The 17388-nt window shown below is 41.6% G+C and overlaps 1 protein-coding gene across 1 annotated transcript in view; it reads right to left on the reverse strand.

Annotated features, from left to right (window-relative positions):
* Nucleotides 1-17388, reverse strand: part of LOC134641025 (calsyntenin-2-like) — a 307592-nt gene that overhangs the window by 23079 nt on the left and 267125 nt on the right. Inside the window, exons 9-11 of the mRNA XM_063493204.1 lie at nt 15611-15773; nt 7953-8119; nt 4473-4621 (exon numbers count right to left, since the gene is read on the reverse strand). Of these exons, the coding sequence (XP_063349274.1) occupies nt 4473-4621; nt 7953-8119; nt 15611-15773 (479 nt within the window). The remainder of the gene's footprint in view (nt 1-4472; nt 4622-7952; nt 8120-15610; nt 15774-17388) is intronic.

A 17388-nucleotide genomic window follows, 5' to 3' on the forward strand; every position in this document is an offset into this window, starting at 1 on the left:
TCTGATTTAAAAGACACTCGATACAGCAAAGCTACAACTAGCTTACAGCTGGCTTCATGAACCTTTCTTTGCAAGACTGTTTTGACGGGTAAAAAATGTCATGTGCTCCTACACTGAAATTATTGGTAAGTTGACGTCACATGGTAAACAACCAGACTTTCAATTTACAGCTTGCATTTTGCACTGATTACTAAACCACTCATTTAGTCCTCATATAAACATGACATGCCATTTTCATCCTACTATGCAATAGCTGTTAAACTTTATGATCTGATTATAGCTTTGTGTGGTAGAGCAGCTTATTAGCCCTGTTATGTTAGTCAGAGTCTTCTAGAAGAAAATCTTTATAGTGTGTGTTTTATTATCAGACTGCTCGTATATAAACATACATCGTTATCACTCAGAGTGCTCCTGCTGTTACGGAGAAGTATAAAGATTAAAGTCAGGGTAGCAGAGCTCTAGAACTAGCTCATATAGTTGGAACGATGCTATAATAACTACTAGTAATTACTGACATTTCAAAACATCAGAAGTCGAGATAGACTCCCACACAGATATAGCTACAGTGATTAGTATAAGACTAACAGCCTGATAAGCATTCCTTTCTGAGGTTTTGCAGACATGTGACCACCATTCTGGATGCCTGAGATTCATAGTGACAGTGTAAGACCCCAGTCACACATGCCTAGAGACTGGTCCATGACCATTTGTTAACCAGTGGTTATGAGGGAAAAATGTATATTTCATTACCGGTCGCTGGAGGTTGATGGCAGTCGCTGGGAAAATGATTGCTAAATCCCCAGGCACACAAGCCTACGGACCAGAAAGTGACCACCATGGCAACCACCTATCACTAAGGAAAAACATGTACTCTCTAATCGTTTGGAAAAATCCTCATTGGGATTGCTTTGGTTTTTAGCATTTTGCTGTGGTTGTACTTTAAATGAAAGTGAGTTGTCCAAGCTGTGCTGACACTGTGGGAAGTGCAACACAGACCAGAAATGGAGACGGTCTGACCATCAGAATAAAAGTTGCACCTTATGGCTAGTAGTTAGCAAGTGTTTGCAGACAAACGTAAGAAACTGCAGCCAACTGTAACAATTTGGTAGCAACCAAAGCAATGGCGAGGAGGTTTTTGGCGTAGCACCTTCTTCGAATTTGATTTCACACAGCTAGAGTTGGCAACACTGCAAGCCAGTCGGGAGAAAACATTTTTACGTCCCATTTTTCAATTGTACCACGTCCAATATAACGGACAACTTTCTGCTCATGACGTCACATCATAAAACTCAATACCTGACCCACAGATTCAGTCATTTTTATTCCCCTATGTAAATACATGTACAACAGCTCTGCCAACTTTTACATTTTCCAATTTTATTGTCCACAGACACCACAAACTACTATATTCTTACAAAATGTTGAACTAATATTGCAAAATGGTCAAAACTGTCATTGTTATCACTGGTTCTGATAAACTGTATCCTATCCTTCAGTCTTTCTTTGGTCTTTTGATAGTTAATGCTAAATTAATTGTCTGTAATCTGGGTGTGCTATGTGATATTCAACCTCACTTTTGAGAACTATACAAAGCAGGTTTCTCAGTCCTGCTACTACCGTTTGATCAGCACTGAGTTTCAGCAATACTGAAATGATCATTCATGCTGCGGTGGTCTTGTAACTGGTGTAAATCAAGAATCAATTAATAGATTTCAAATGTTTCAAAATGCAGCAGCAAGACTTCTTGTAAGAACTAAGACAAGTGTACATATTACACTCGTTTAACGGCTCTACATTTGCTGCTCATTTGTTTTAGAATACATTTTAAAATTTTATGTCTCACATTTAAAGCCCCTCATAGCTCAAGGAAACATATTGGAACTCTTGTCTCAGCGAGCAGCCTGAGATTCTCCAGGAGAAATCTGACTGTTCACACACACAATAGACTACAGCGTTTGCTGTTTGGGAGACTTGTTGTAAAACGCCCTGCCTGCAGACCCTTGCCTTCTTTTAAATCAGCTATAAAGAAACATTATGTAGAGTTTTTTATAATACACGTTAATATAGCCCTTCCATTTTCATCCACTTATCCAATTCAGGGTCACGGAGCCCATCCCATCTGAGATAGACAAGCATTTATACCGCGTTCACACCTATGAGCGATTTAGAACCACCAGTTAACCTAACCCCACTAACTGCATGTCTTTGGACTATGAGAGGAAATCAAAGAGAATCCACGCTGACACAATGAGAACATGCAAGTTCCACACAAAAAGGCCAGACTGAAGGTGGGTTCAAACTCAAGACCGTGTTGCTGTGAGGCAACAGTGCTATCCACCTCTCCACCATGTGAGCACTTTGGTATTCTTTACTTTATTCTTAACCACTGAGGTACACTGTTTCAGTCTTTACTTGTCTCTTACATGTCTCTGTGTTACACTGCTAAACCAATTTTTATAGTTTGAATTTTGTGTTTTTTAAAATCTTTCATAGGAGAATGCTTTTCATTACTGGTAGTATGTCTTTTTATACAAAATGCTGGTGCTATGATGGCTATACAAACTTTTTATAATATCATATATAAGCCGACACAAGCCATGTCGTATCGAGTCGTGATTGTACACCCTCGCGTTGAACATTCCACGGCCAATCTCAAGTGGGCATGTGCAGTAATATTTTTCCAGACCGGTATTTTCGCCAGTTTTAGCAGGAAAAAGCACAGGTGCGTGTCAAGGGGGTCCCAGTGCTGTGCGTTGTGTCTCACTGGCAAAGGCTTGCCGGATACCTTAATGAACCACAGCCAGTGTTAATGTCATTAGTCACACCTGGACTTCGATCACACACACACAGGTGTTTTCTCTCTGGCTGATTAGCTCTGTTATCTGCAGCACTTCTCCAATCACATCTGAGCCCCAGAGCCAGCTGAAAGCACCTGTCCGGGAAGCGTACATCTCCATTTTCGTGTTTTTGTGGTACGAGAATAATGCACCGTCGACGCCACGTTTACACTTTTATTGATTCCACAGCATCTAGGACGCGGAATCAATAAAATTCTGCGTTCTAGTACAGATTCCGTGTCTGAACCGCTCTCTGTGACAAAAAAACAAGACCGAGGACAAGGGGAACCCATGATCCTTGTTGTTAAGATTAGCGTTGTTCGTCTAATTATATTTTCAGTGCCTGCAGTAATTTGGCTTATTAGGCGTCAGCAAGAAAGAAGTTTAATTGCATCGCCAGGAAATATTTAGCATCTCTGTTTATTTGTGTAAAGCCATGCTGTCTGTAGCAGTGAAGGGAGTTTGTTCACCCGCTGATGCCTTCTTGCAGGAGGCCAATTTCCAGACTCTCAGTGTAACTAACAGAGCTGAAAGGCAAGATTTACTGTCTTTTTTTTTTTCTGGAGTCAAACTGGATGTTTAAATACAACTCATCCCCTAAACATGCTTTTGAGTGGACCCCATTTTTAAACATTAGCCACACATGTCCTCAAGTAGTGTTTTATTCCTTATTTTACACACACACACACACACACACACACACACACACACACACACACACACACACACACACACACACACACACACACACTCACACTCACTCAGGCATGCGCACAGCTGCGGCAACTCGCAGACTAGTCAGCAGTCTGTGGAAAAACTTCATTTAAACAACATTTAGCAATGATGCAAGCTTAGCCCTTATTAGCATAATGTATTCCTTGATAATCGGTGCGCCTCCAGCTACGACTCTGCTTCATCACCAGCAGCTTGTGCAGCACACACACCAACATGTGCATACTCGTCCACACACTCACACACTCTTCTGCTGTGTTAGTTGAAGTTCTCGGGCCTGCCGCTGTGCATCTAACCCATCGGGAGGGCGGAGAGTGAAACCCCAGGGCTGTGCTGCAGGGGTCTACATATATTTAAAACAATCATGAATTTTAATGGTAACCCGCCAAGGGAGGCTGTTTTACCAGCCAGCCTCTCTTCTCTGTGCCTTGCGTCCGCAAGCACGCACACACATACACACACGCCCTCTCCTTTTGCATCTCTCTTCCCCTCGTTCCTCTGGCAAAATCCAGGCAGAATTATTAATACATGACATGAAAATGTAAAAACCAGCCCCCGGTGGCGACAGTGAACCGAAAATGGTGTATTAAAGGAAAGGGGAAGTGACAGCAGAGGAAAACGAGAAACAGAGGGGAGGGGTGGGGATCAATGTGCGGAAAGGGAATTATATATCAGTCGGGGTGTGATGTCTGCCGTGTTGTTTTAACAGAAGTATCGAGGTGGGCGAACATCTTAAAGAACAGGTACTCAGAAACAGAGAAAGCGTGTGAACACTAAAGGAAACAAATATCGTCGTGTAGGAAGAAAAAAACGACAGAGAGACACACACACGAAGCAGATTTCAGTAAAGATAAAGGAGAAAAAACAAGGCGAAGAACAAGACGAACACGGCAGTGTACTCACTGGACGGTAGTGGAGATGTGCAGGCGTCGGATGCCTGGTGTGGGAAACTGACGGGAGTTTATGTAGGAAACTTTCCTCACAGCGGCGTTCATGTTCTCCAAGTCCTCGCCCTCCATTACCAGGATGGATTGAGCTGGGTTAAAGTGAAACTAAGGAGAGAGAAAACACAGATGTTCGACGGAGAGCGAGAACTGACACAGCAAATGATAAAATGTCCGTGGGAACAGTGCCATTTAAAACTGAAATCAGTCAGCTCTAATTGAGATGCTGTAGATTAGTCTGTGCATACGAAAGCTGACAGAGTGAAAGTGTGCAGGGCATGGGCAGATTAACCTGCTGCAGGAGAAGGGGGGGCAGGGGTACAGAGTCCACTCTCTGTGCAAAATTTACCGTTTAAATACCGCGCGGCTCACGGTTTGCTGTGTGGTAATGTGATTAAACTCCAACGATTTCAAGTCGTGGCCTTAAGATCAAATAATAAAATGGAATCCGTACTATATGGATATTTCAGGGGTGGCCGCGGCTTCGAAGGAAGAACAGCTTATCTAATAATCTGAGATGTTTTATTCAAAATCCAGATCCTCAAGTCTGCATGTTTGCCCAAGATACGACCTATAAACATGTCGCCATGTGTCATCTCTGTTTATTATATGTGTTTGTGGGTTTGATAAAGTGAATGTGGCTTATACTGAGAGTAGTAAAGACTAGAAAAAACAACATTTTCAAATGTATTTCTTTCACTTATCCCATTCAGGGTCACAATTCAAATTAATAAGCGTTCCTGGGTAAACTGGAGGAGGTTGAATGAGGATTTCTCTGCTTAGGCTCCTGCACCTGAAACCCAGAAAACCAACTTTTTGTTGCTGAACCTTTAGTGTATAGTGTTTGATATTTGTGATGCAACAAGAAGCAAGGGTGCTTATAATCCCATGGTAGCACTGTCATGCCCAGCCCTCAGGCAGATGCACCTATGGTATAAATTTGAAAATCCTTGAGGTCAGCATCACTGAGATTCGAACTCATCTGAGATTTTTAGTAGATGCACCTATGGTATGATATTTCAAAATCCTACGTCACCTCCTCGAGTTATCATATTCACAAACTTGGGGGTCCACGCTGCCCGCCTGCCCGGTGGGTTGACAGCAATACTCCATCAGCCTGAGGGGTAAAAACTGAATAATTTCAGCAGCGGTTCTGCAAATGATAAAAGGTCACTACCTTTCTGCTTGTTTCCAGGCAGTCTCTGTGTTCTACAGGTTTCACTGTACAGTGGTGCACACATTAGTTTGCAGAGACTCGCAACTTGTTTGAATCAGGCAATCCATCAAAGTGAACATCACGGCTGCGCTGCTTTACCATGCAACGGCATAAAACAAACACATCCAACGTTCACTGTGATGGATCACCTGTTTCAAGGTAGTTTCAGGCTTCTGCTTCCATACTGTACTGAAATAAATGAAAACCTGGCATAACTAAACATGGCAGTATGATAATAATGGGAATATGCATGTACTAGTAAATATCGTAAACATAGAGACACACAGTAGAGCTGGTTTTACAGAGCTGTGTGCTCTCCTGCAGAGTTTGATGGTAGCGATTTGAAGCCTTCTTACTTCAAAAAGGATTCAGTGTTCTCCTGCCAGAACTGCAATGAGTAGTTCCCATTTTCTAAAACTGGGTATCAGCACCAGGGTGAAGTTACTCCTCCTCTCTGTGGTGCTCTATACAGTCCCTGTGCCCTGTCATTTTCCCCATTCACACTTCTTTCTGTCTCCTCTCATCTTCTGTTCTCTGTCTATACTTTGTGTCTACCTGCCTCTCTGCCTGTTATTCTCCTCTGATTGTGCAGTGCCAGCTGTCCACCTGCCTGGCTAAGCTTCCCGTGGACTTCCAGGGGCCAGATGAGTGTGTGGCTAAGAAGAAAATTAAATGGCTCTCAAAAGATAAACTGCACTGGCCCTAGAGAGGCTCTCCTCTTCTCTCTCATATCCTCCACCTCATCCCAGCATGCCTTTTCAAAAGCCTGGCAAGCATCTCTTTGCTGCGCCACAGCACAAGGTTCTCTATAGAAGGATCTGGAGTTCGCTGGAGAGGGAAAAGCTGAAGAGGGAGAAAGTATAAAGGAGCTGAGAGTGGTAGGGTGCTTACGGGCGATGGCTTTGAGTCCACACAAAGCCCCATCTATCTTGTATGCCCTCTATCTTGCACAGTGCAGTGAGATCAATTAGCTAAGCCAGTGAAAAAGGAGAAGAAGAAGAAGAAGGTAGTTGAAGATTACCAGGAAAGCCAGGTTTAGTTGCCATTACATTTATTGATCAACACATTATAGTGTTTGTATAAGAATTGAAGTAGATGTATTTTGTACTTCATATTAAAACCTGAATTAGCATAGTTTGTTCTGTCTGCTTAGGAACAACAAAACATTTACATTTGATTACTTTTAATACAGCAATTTGTTAGCCAACAACTTCTAATATATAATTCAATTCAATTTTATTTATACAGCGCCAAATCCCAACAAGGCGCTGATACGTTTCTTTCTTCTTCATGGCCATGGCGTTTCTGAGGTAACTGGCCAGCTGTCGGATATAGAGGAAGTGCTGGTAAGTGACCTCTGCGTCCAGGGCGTACATCTCTGTTAGAGTTCTCTGCATGAAGTTGATCATGGGCAGCATGTTGGGAGACGTGAACTTGCAGATTTGTACATAAGAAATGTACATTTGCTTAAGAATAGGGGTTGAGGTACGTTTCCTGCTTCTGGCAGCAGATTTTATTGAGGGCCGGGAAGGCAAGAACCCGACTTGTCTCTTCCCCTGTGCTCCACTGCTTCATTAGTTGCTTAATCAGGTGGCGACATTGTTTGGGTAGACACAGGTAATACGGTACAAGCTGACTGGTGTGCTTCAGGAACGTGCAGGTGACCGTAGCCTCTGTTAGTCTGGATAACAGCTGAACCACTCTACTGAGGTCAGCTTACATGTATATACGCAACACATTCCTTGTGAAATTACGCTATACTGACAAACGTACTGGGTCACATACACAGAACACCTACAGGAGTTGCCACGAAGCTCCCGGCACACTGCTTTTGTGCTGATGTTAATGGCAGAGGAGGTTTGGAGCGTTTAGAGTGTTAACCCCGTAACATTATGTGGTCTGCAACTTCATGACTGAGTTGGTTTGTTTCTTAAACACTTTACTTCCTGACTGTGGAATATCTAGGAGATTCCATGAACTGACTTATGGCAACACTGGGATCCTGTTACAGTACCACACTTGAATTCAGCGAGTCATTCAGTTATTGTTTGGCTTTTGGTATCTAAAACACTGAAAAAAGCCCATCCTCTGTTTCTTTTAATATCCATTCTCTTCACTGAACTGATGTGATCTGCACTATTATCTGACACTTTAAACCAAGATGAGAGGTTTTACTGCAGTCCCTCTTTTTGAAACACCTCCTTTATCTCTGTGTACGTGTACCTTTATACTCTTATCCAGACTCTCGAGGGAGTTTATGTCCAGTCCCTCTTTGCAGGCCTGCAGACAGGATATGACTTTCTGACTCTCAATCTTTCCTGGTCGGATGGTCAGTCCAGAGAGGCTTCCCCGGAAATATTGAGTGAACCGCGGCTTGGTCACCTCCCCACCTGCAGAAAACAACAACAAACAGATAAAACAGTGCGTACTACTACAATTCAGATAAATGAAAATCATTTTTCCACTTTTTCTGGAATCATTACAGAAGGTCATGTAAACATTTAGTTACAGTAAACCACTGGTTTATGGTCCTTTAGGTCAAATAATGGTTATAATTGGCCCAATTGTGTCTCCCAACCTATGATTAAGTGGAAGGGTACTGCTGTATAAGTGCAAGTGCTCCTCTGCCAGCCCATCCAGGCTAAATAAAGGTAAGGAAAAAGTCAACACATTTAAAGGCTGTCCTCTGAACTCCATAAAGGCCAATACCAGCGATATGAGTCTCCAAACCACTCATTAGCTGAAAGGTTACCAGCTCTGGGTATCAAAACGTCACCTTTGGATTCCTGTCCTTCCTTTCATTTCTCTCTTCCTTTTCCCTCTTTTGGTCTCTAATTCTGGCGGTAATCCACCAAAGCACTAAAAGTATTGAACATTCCCCTCATATAACAACAAAATCCAAACTGGCTCATTGATCAAACACATTTGGAGGATGAAGTGAAGCAGTGACCGATGGGAAGGGTGCATACCAAGAGAAAGTCTTCCACTCGTGATTAATTTATCTGTCTTGCCTCTCAACATACTTCTGAGAGACTCTGTGCCCTGATCCACCTGCTCTCAAGTGACTGCTGCAGGCAAATCCAGGAATTTTTTTCACACCTGCTTCTTAATGTTGGGAAAATATGTACAGCTTTGGCCAAAATCAGGCATGTCCACAGATTCTTCCATGATTGCCACTTGCTTTGCATCTAATTACTCAGTAGATACAGCAAGTGAGGGACTGGGTCCAGTTATCTATTAGCCTTGAGCTAATCTGTTATTAACCGCATTAACCCGTAACTCGGATGCCAGTGTGTTTTTTCCACTTTTGCATTGTAAGTAGATTCTTTATAAGTTGATCTCGTTTTGCTCTGACCTGCCCTGTGAACTTCAGCCTCTGTGTCCAGTAGACACATTCCTTAATCCTGCAGCTGTAGACAGTGGGCCCTGGGTAGGATTCCAGATGTAACACATTATTTTTACTGCCTTTACTTTACTGCCAGGCATCTTTGAGTATCTCAGCTCATACAGATGGTAAATAGGCTGTAACAATCTTTACCTCTGGAGGATCCTTACACACGTTATGTGGTGCTGCAGTTTTTCTTCTGACAATTCCTTCCTAATGACTGAACTAGCTCTGAACATTTTAAAAGCAGGTATACTTCAGTAGTTGAGTACTATGGATCCCTGCTGTGAAACTGCTGCAGGTAGGTGTCAGTGGCACAATCTGCAGGGTAATATGAAGGAATTGGCAGCCCTTTGGGCTATAGATGTTAAAGGCCAAAGTACTGACAATAACATTTGTCTGCGATGGTCGCCATGTTTTTATCAGGACACGCCTGTGTCTGTTGAAGGACAAGACCCATTCATGCTCAATCTTCAGGACCTCAAAGTTTGATGACTGAACAGCTGTGGCAAAGGTATTAGCTTTCATGCAAGGCTCCAGTGCACAAGTATTACTGGATTTGACAAAAATAAGAGTCATTTACAAAAATGAAAACTCCCCCTGGATATACTGTCCTTACGCCAGCCATACTTACCTCTGCCAAGGAGGTTATGTTTTTGGCAGCGTTTATGTAATTGATTTAATGAATTCTGATCAATTTAGTGGGGGTGTTAAATCTGTTAAATTTTGGCTGACATCCACCAAAGTCTTTAACGTCAACTCACTGATTTATTGATTTAAAAAAAAAGCCTCATAAATTAGAAACTATGTGGTGTGTGTTTTCAGGATGTAGTAGCCAATGTTTAAAGATTTCAAAGATCATGTTACATTTGACCTCTGACCTCTCCTTCAAGGTCAAAGCATTGATCTGAAGGTCAAAGTGATAATAATGATATCCAGAGCTGTTTAAAACTATGTTTCTTACTGCCATTGTTTGTATTATTGTAACTGGATTCCAAATATCACATCACTATGATGGACCTCTGACCTCTTCTTCAATGTCAAATAGGATCTAGCTTTCATAAAATGTCTTTCATCTTTAAACTATAATTTTACTGCCTTTGTTTGTATTGGTAGTAGTTATGAAGTGATACTGGTATATGTGGATTCTAAATATCACATTGTAGTTTGCATTCAAATATCATTTCACATTTGACCTCTGACCTCACTTTTACATTTCACATCTGCCTTTCTCTCAAGTTGATCCCAAAATGAGTTACAGCTTTAAAGAAAGGGAATGAGCTGCCTTGGTGGAGACTTGTGCTCATTTAGCGCTTCTTCTTTGTCTTAATAACTACAAGTTATTTTTTTGTTCTTATTAAGTCATCATAGGCCAGAGAGGAAAAAAACAGAAGCAGGAGAGTACGTCTATTTCCCTTTCTATTTCAATACAATAGACCCCCACACTCTTGAAAACTCTTTATACTTTTATGATGATAAACTTTACTTGTCGGGGTCACCCAGTACCTTCTAATTGTAACGGCACATTTATTACTGTCTTAAGTGATGCATTTAGCTCTTGAATGGCTCAGTCAGCACAGATGGAGACACAACTGACCACTACTGGATACACTTTATCATGCCTCGCTCTCCTGGTGAGAAAACATGACAGAAATGGGGAGCAGTGAATCCAGCCCTTCAAGTCAGAGAGGCTATGATTGCTGACCTGCAGCTACATTGTGCACAGTGACTACTCAGATAGAGCTCCCTTATCACCCACGGGGCAGACAACAGAGTCCTACCAGTTGATGTGATCTACCCGGGGGATCTTATCAACCCAGTTGCTTGTCATCTGCTCGCCTGCCTTCTTAGATGAGAAACAGATGAAGCCTTTTTCTTGACTAGGAAGTGGGAAATAGAGGGGTAGATATAAAAATTCTTACCCCCTAACACTTCAGCTTACTGTCCAGTTCATGAATTTAGGTGCAAGTCCCCAGTCATGCTTGTGTGACAAATGCTCCCATACACCTACTCGAAAGTTAATGGAAGAGTTTGGAAAAAGCAAGCAGGAAACAGACTTTTGAAAATGTTCTTTTCAAACTATTTTCTGCTCAAAGAACTGCAATTGTCTTGTCAAGCTTTAGACATATACCTTTTTGTAACTGCTTAGGCTTGTCAAACCAGCTACACACGAGCAGAATATAAGCTTATATAGTGTAGCATATTTATTTGAAGGCTGTAGAGCAAATCTGCTGGCTGTTCTGAAGCCTGAATCGAAATATATGGTGTCTGTGGCAATGAAGATGGTGGCTGTGTGACATTTGCCTTCCTAGAAGCCTCTAAGTATAACATGTTAAGTGAGAATAATCAAGCAAATTGTCTTTGTTTACCTTAATGCCTCATTCATTGAGTCAGGTGCTTCTATACTTTTAGCCTCAAGTAATTACCAAGTGTACACGTCTTTATCATAGCAATAAATGGTATCCAGTAATAAAGGTGCAATTTTGTAACACTTGAATTGAAAACTCTATGAACAACTAATGTCATTATAGTTTTTCATTTTTAATACACTTAAAAAAATAAAAAAGAGAATCAGTATGATTTCTGACACTGGTTACATTCGTATAGACAGCAAGGCAAGAGTTAGCATTTCTTTTTATGATGATTGTACTTAAGCGAGCTGATGAAAATGTTCAGCAGCTGTTGTAAACTGACATAAATTAACCACCGAGGCCATTAAGAGGTAAATGTGTCAAGTGTGTCACTTTAAGCTGTGTTATGTGTTGTACAGAACTACAAGCTTGACAGGAAAGTAGTGGTTGTTACTGGATCAGTGTATACAGTCTATTCCTGATACCAATCACCTGTAAGTGTATTCACATTTTACTGTGTGGAGCGACAGGGCCACACTGACATCAAGTCACTCCATGTTACTCCACTCCAGTTCAGTTAAATTACCACAACCGCAGCCATGTCTTTATACGTGCTGGCTGATGCCCTGCCAAGTGCCAGGCTGTCAGGCGACTTCAGTCTATCTCATAAAACCACAAAGTCACATTTGGATTAACAGACACCAAATTATGCCAAAGCCATAGTTTCCTTTTACTTCATGCTTCCCTTATTCTCACTCCCATGCTCAGTTACGTTTTTCTTCCCTTCCCCTGCCTTCTCTTAAGATGTCCACCTTTCCACTTAGTCCCACACTGACAGATGTTATCAATTTAGGCCGCGGCCAGAGAAACCATTAAGGGTCCCAGACAGAGGATAAAAACGGAAAAGCAGAGGAGAGGGGATTACTGAGATGCTTCAGAGCAGGAATGATACGGGTGATAAAATCGCTGATCATTCCACTTTACAGAGACTGGTCTTTATGTGGCGTCAGCTCTCTTTGCCCGATATGTGCAGCCGTATAGAGCTTCACTCTTTTTTATTTGCGTCGTTTCGAAAACAACAGATGAGGTGGAGAGGCATGGGTGAGCTGGAAACAGGATCATTACTTAAGTGTAAATATGAAAGATGTGGCTCCCTCGTTTAGCTTTACACTTATAATGTATGAGTATCAACACCTGTGAGCCTGTATTTATTCAATACACTCTACATACAGATATATTTATGGCTCAGCAGTGCAAATCATCAAAATTACTTCCTGCATGTTTACCGCTGCGAGGAGGGGAGCTCCAGAGGCAGACCAACGGTGTGTGATTACACACTTGAGGAATGAAGAGAACGAGGCAGGATGAGCGTGTTGCTCTTTGCTATCTGGCTGTTACATACTTCCGAACATGAACACCCTCCGCCAGGTCAGAGGGTAAATATAGACTGACTGTGTGAGGAGTACACAGCCAGCACTTACTCTCCAAGGTGGAAGCAGAAGGTTTGATGGGGGGAAAACACTTTTATTAGAAAATAGGAGAGTGTGGAAAAAAGGTGGGCAGATGTGCAGCCAAATAAGCTTTGTTGTTTCACTAGCAGGTTAGCAGGAAAGACTTTGTTTATGCACAATTATGGCCAATGGATTCTTGTAGGTTTAAGACTGATTTTAACCATGAGGCTAATACCATCCATGTCTGTCTTTGCATATTAAAGTTTTTGTACTTAGACTTTAGCCGTTCATTCACAGCACAGGCCTCTCACTCATTTCAATGAATGCAGATCCACCTGGAAAGATGCTGTCATCATATCAGACAGTCCAGAACTGTAAACATAGCCTTATAAACACCTGCACAGTATTTTTGCACATAGAAATTCATCTGTTACTAGAACTAACCTCCCTCACCACCACCACTCACAAAGAAGCATACCTCCATTAATACAGTGCTGTCTGTAGTTTCAATAAGTCTGATTTTAAGATGGTTAGCATATAGTTTTGTTTTCTTTTCACTCACTGTAAGGATGAGGGATTAAAGTTCAGCATGCATTAACTGTTGAGGAGTGGAAAGCCAAAAGTATTATAGTTTATGTAAATCGTCCAACTGAAGTGTATAAGTATTTCAGACCTCAACAGAACAGGAACTATTTTTTTTCTACTTAAGTTGAAGCTACTTTAACCGTGCATTCATCCAACAGCAACCATCACACACCTTTGTGTGTGCATGTGCAGAAGGGGCGGATGCTGCTTAGTGCTCACCCAGACATAACGTCTTCGTAGAGAAAGATCCCAAATCTCAGAATGAGGATGAATCATCCCAGCATATAATATTCCAGGCTGTTTGGATTTGTATTGGTATTTCTATGTGCAGGAGCCGGTTTTTTCTGGGAGGAACCCCAACAGCAAGATCCAAACACAGAACAGAGCAGGCTTCAAGACAACATAACACTGATTCATTCAGATATGGGATAAAAGGGAAGAGCTGGGCTGGACTGGGGTGGACAGTGGCTTGCAGATGCATAGCAGCTCAAGGCAGGCTAAAGCAACTAAAATAGAGAGCTACATTAGATTTGCCAAATGGATGTGCCGAATGGTCACAACTGAGCCATGCAGAATGCTAAGATGGTGCTAAGATCAGGTAAACTGCCAGCAATGCAGCTGATCTTGACTTCACGGCAATCTCGAACTAATGTTGGGCAGTTTACACTAAACAACAAGTAATAACAAACTAAGAAGCCTGATTTCTGTTCTTAGGCTGGTTGTTTGGTTAATTCTGCAACCGATTTGCAAAAAGAATGAGTGTTAAAGCACACAGTGTGTACACACAGTAAGTATTTTTCACGTTGGTGTTTTACCAGGCTCTTAAAAAGCAGACCATGATCACCTGTTAATGAGTTTAATCAGTCTGAAGCACATGTAGCAACACTACAGACCTTGTTACAACAACCAGAATGGCTTATTTGGGTGACTGTATGTAACACAATAATTCTAGATTAAATCAATTTGCTGTAGTCAGGACAGAATCAATTTCTAGACAATGCTGACTGGCCAGTTAAGACTTATGAACCATGAAATTAAATCATTACATTGAATTAAATACTCCAGAATATCAGTGGAGCACTTAGAGCTGACAAATCTGTTTTTATTTACTGTGCCACCACACTCCATCATATTATATCCTGCCTGAACTCTCTATCAGCATCCGACTGTTTCTGTAAAGCCCATCAGTAAGCAGCTATAATAAGCAAAGACGTGCTACTGCTACTGCACGTCAGTAAGTGTTCACTTTCTGTCTTTTTCTTTTGCTCTGAAAACACATTTACAGCCCAAACTGGGCGAGTTAGACAACAGACGAGCGCAACTTTGCAAGCATGTTTGCAATCAACATACTGGATACTTAACTCTGTGCTTTGAAAAGGCTATTTATGTCGCTAATGGCTTATGTTCAGATTTCAGTACTGCCTTTACAATACACGACTGAGACTGGCCCCAACAAGGAAAGCACAAATAGTGTCTGAACTCCCTTCACTATTCAAGGCCCCTTTAATCTTCCTGAAGGCGTACAGTGTTCAATGAAAAAAAAATGGGAGAGGGAGGTGGAGTAAAGGAGGAGGAATGCAAATCAAAGCCACACATGATGACCTGCTGCTGCTCCCCACATTGAGAGCCATCTTTATGTAAGGCTAAGCATCACTGAGCAGTCTCATTTGGGCTATCAAATCAGCAGCATGCTGTACTGTGTGAGAAAAAAAATCCTCTTTCTTCTACCCTTATGCAATTAGTGGCAGCTATCAGTTTAGAGGACAGTTTAATTGTACGCCTTCATTCACACTCGTTCAGTCATTTGTCAGAGGCAGACTAAGTGCTCTTCTTAATTACATTGTTCATTCAAGGCCAAAGAACACGTTCCACACTCGGTGACTCCCTCAGTGCAAATACTTCAGCAGTGTTATCCCTGAACCTTCTCACGTATAGAAGCAGCAGGAGGATTCTCAAAATACTTCAAATTACAATGACCTTCATATTCAAACTTTCGTTTTAGTTGCACTTTTTTTTTTAATTGCCCACAAGATGAATGAATTCTGTTGAAGAACATTAACTGAATACCTGCACCACTATCTGGTGTCATCATCAGCTTTGGCTGCTCACCTTGCCAGCAGGCACCGACTGTGAGCTGAACATCAATCTGTGAGGGGTGGATGGGCCAGTCGTCCGTCACCAGGTAGGGGTCATAGGTCACTCCGTCCACATAGAGCGTCACCACTGGGAACTCCACATTGATGACATAGTAATGCCACTCCTTATCGCATATCTGAGAGGAAAACCCAGAGAGATAAATGGAGCTTGGATTAAAAGGTTATTCAGGAAAGTCACGAGTATCCTGAATCATTTTTCTGTTTTAAGTAACACTTCACTGGTGCCTTGCTGTGATTACATTAAATATGAACTTATTACCACTGTTTCAGGACACCTTCTGAAATTAAAATGGAGTTTTTTAATATCTTTTTACTTGTAGACATTTTGATAACTAGCATTTTACAGGAATGGTAATCATTAATTTAAAAGTGCATTTGATCCTATGTATTATTAAAAAACAGCAATTAAAAATACATATCTCAAAGTAGAATCTAGGAGTCCACCTGCAGCAAGTTGTTACAAAATGTAATTTCTATTTAAGGCTAATTGCACAAGCAGGTTTATAGAAGAACCCGTAAAACCATGGCTTTGGACCCCTACAGCCAAAAGACTTTCCTTCTGCACTAATTTATATTTGCCAATAAGATCCCTGCATATTGAACAGATCAGGCATGACAAGAGATATGACAGTTAGACACAGCATAAAAAAAGGATCTTGATGAGAAGTGCCGAACACAAGGCCGGGGGACTAGAATCGGTCCAGCAAAGACTCCAATCTGGCCCTATGGATGGCACAGGAAAATGTGAAGGAGTGTATAAACTTTGGACTGGACCCATGGCTGGTTACACTACATCAAAGTAATGAAGAAATAAATAAACTATTACAGGACAGAAAGGTTCTACAATAATAGGAAATTTGGTTTTCTACAATGGTTAGTTAATGTGTAGTTAAACCTACTTAGACTGATGGAAAGGTGAGTTTCTTTGGTCCCACCCACTTAACATCAAAGTGGGTTTTATGTGGCCCATGATAATAAAAAATGAGTTTGACATCCCTGAGCTAGATTGAAAGTGGGTTCCAAAGCAGCTTGCGTGTATTCAGTATCTGTAAAGCAGCTTAAACAGTGCACCATCTAAGTTTTGCAAAGTGTAAAGGTATCAGCAGAACCATCAGCATGATGTGAGCTAGTTTCAATTACTGTTTGCTCAGGTTTTGGCCTTGGGTGTTTTTAATAGAATATGGCTCCACGTGAAAAAGAAGCTCCTCCAAGAAGAGAGGTGAACGTTCATGAAACTCAGTACAAGTAGAGGAGCATCAGCAGGCTACTGAACGTAAAAGAAACACAAGCAGCAGCAGCTGTTAGGGGGAACGGATAAGGTGGCCTTTGGGGAAAATTATTTCATGTACAATTAGCCCTCCATGCAACTTCGAATTGAAAAATAGTCACGGTAGCGCATGGGAGTTGGCACGTGGATTATTTGTTGAAACGAGTGACAGTGTGAAGGATACTGCACGAAGAAAGCGTCTATGGATTTTTTCCAAGAGTGAAATCATTCATCACAGAGCAAGAAAAAGCTTGATGAATATTGGCAGCACAAACTTTGTTTAGATGAAACAAAATAGTTCTGACCTTAAACCATGAGGAGAGAAGTGGGAATGTCGCTGTGAGGCTACAGGAGTGCAGCAAGTTTAGGGTAGATTTATAAGTGGCACTTTGAATGCAGGTTTGTATCTCCAAATGATAAAAGTAAATCGGAAGAAGCTTCAAACACACACTTTTCTTCATCAA

Source organism: Pelmatolapia mariae, linkage group LG14 (genome assembly GCF_036321145.2).
Source record: "Pelmatolapia mariae isolate MD_Pm_ZW linkage group LG14, Pm_UMD_F_2, whole genome shotgun sequence".
Taxonomy (NCBI): domain Eukaryota; kingdom Metazoa; phylum Chordata; class Actinopteri; order Cichliformes; family Cichlidae; genus Pelmatolapia; species Pelmatolapia mariae.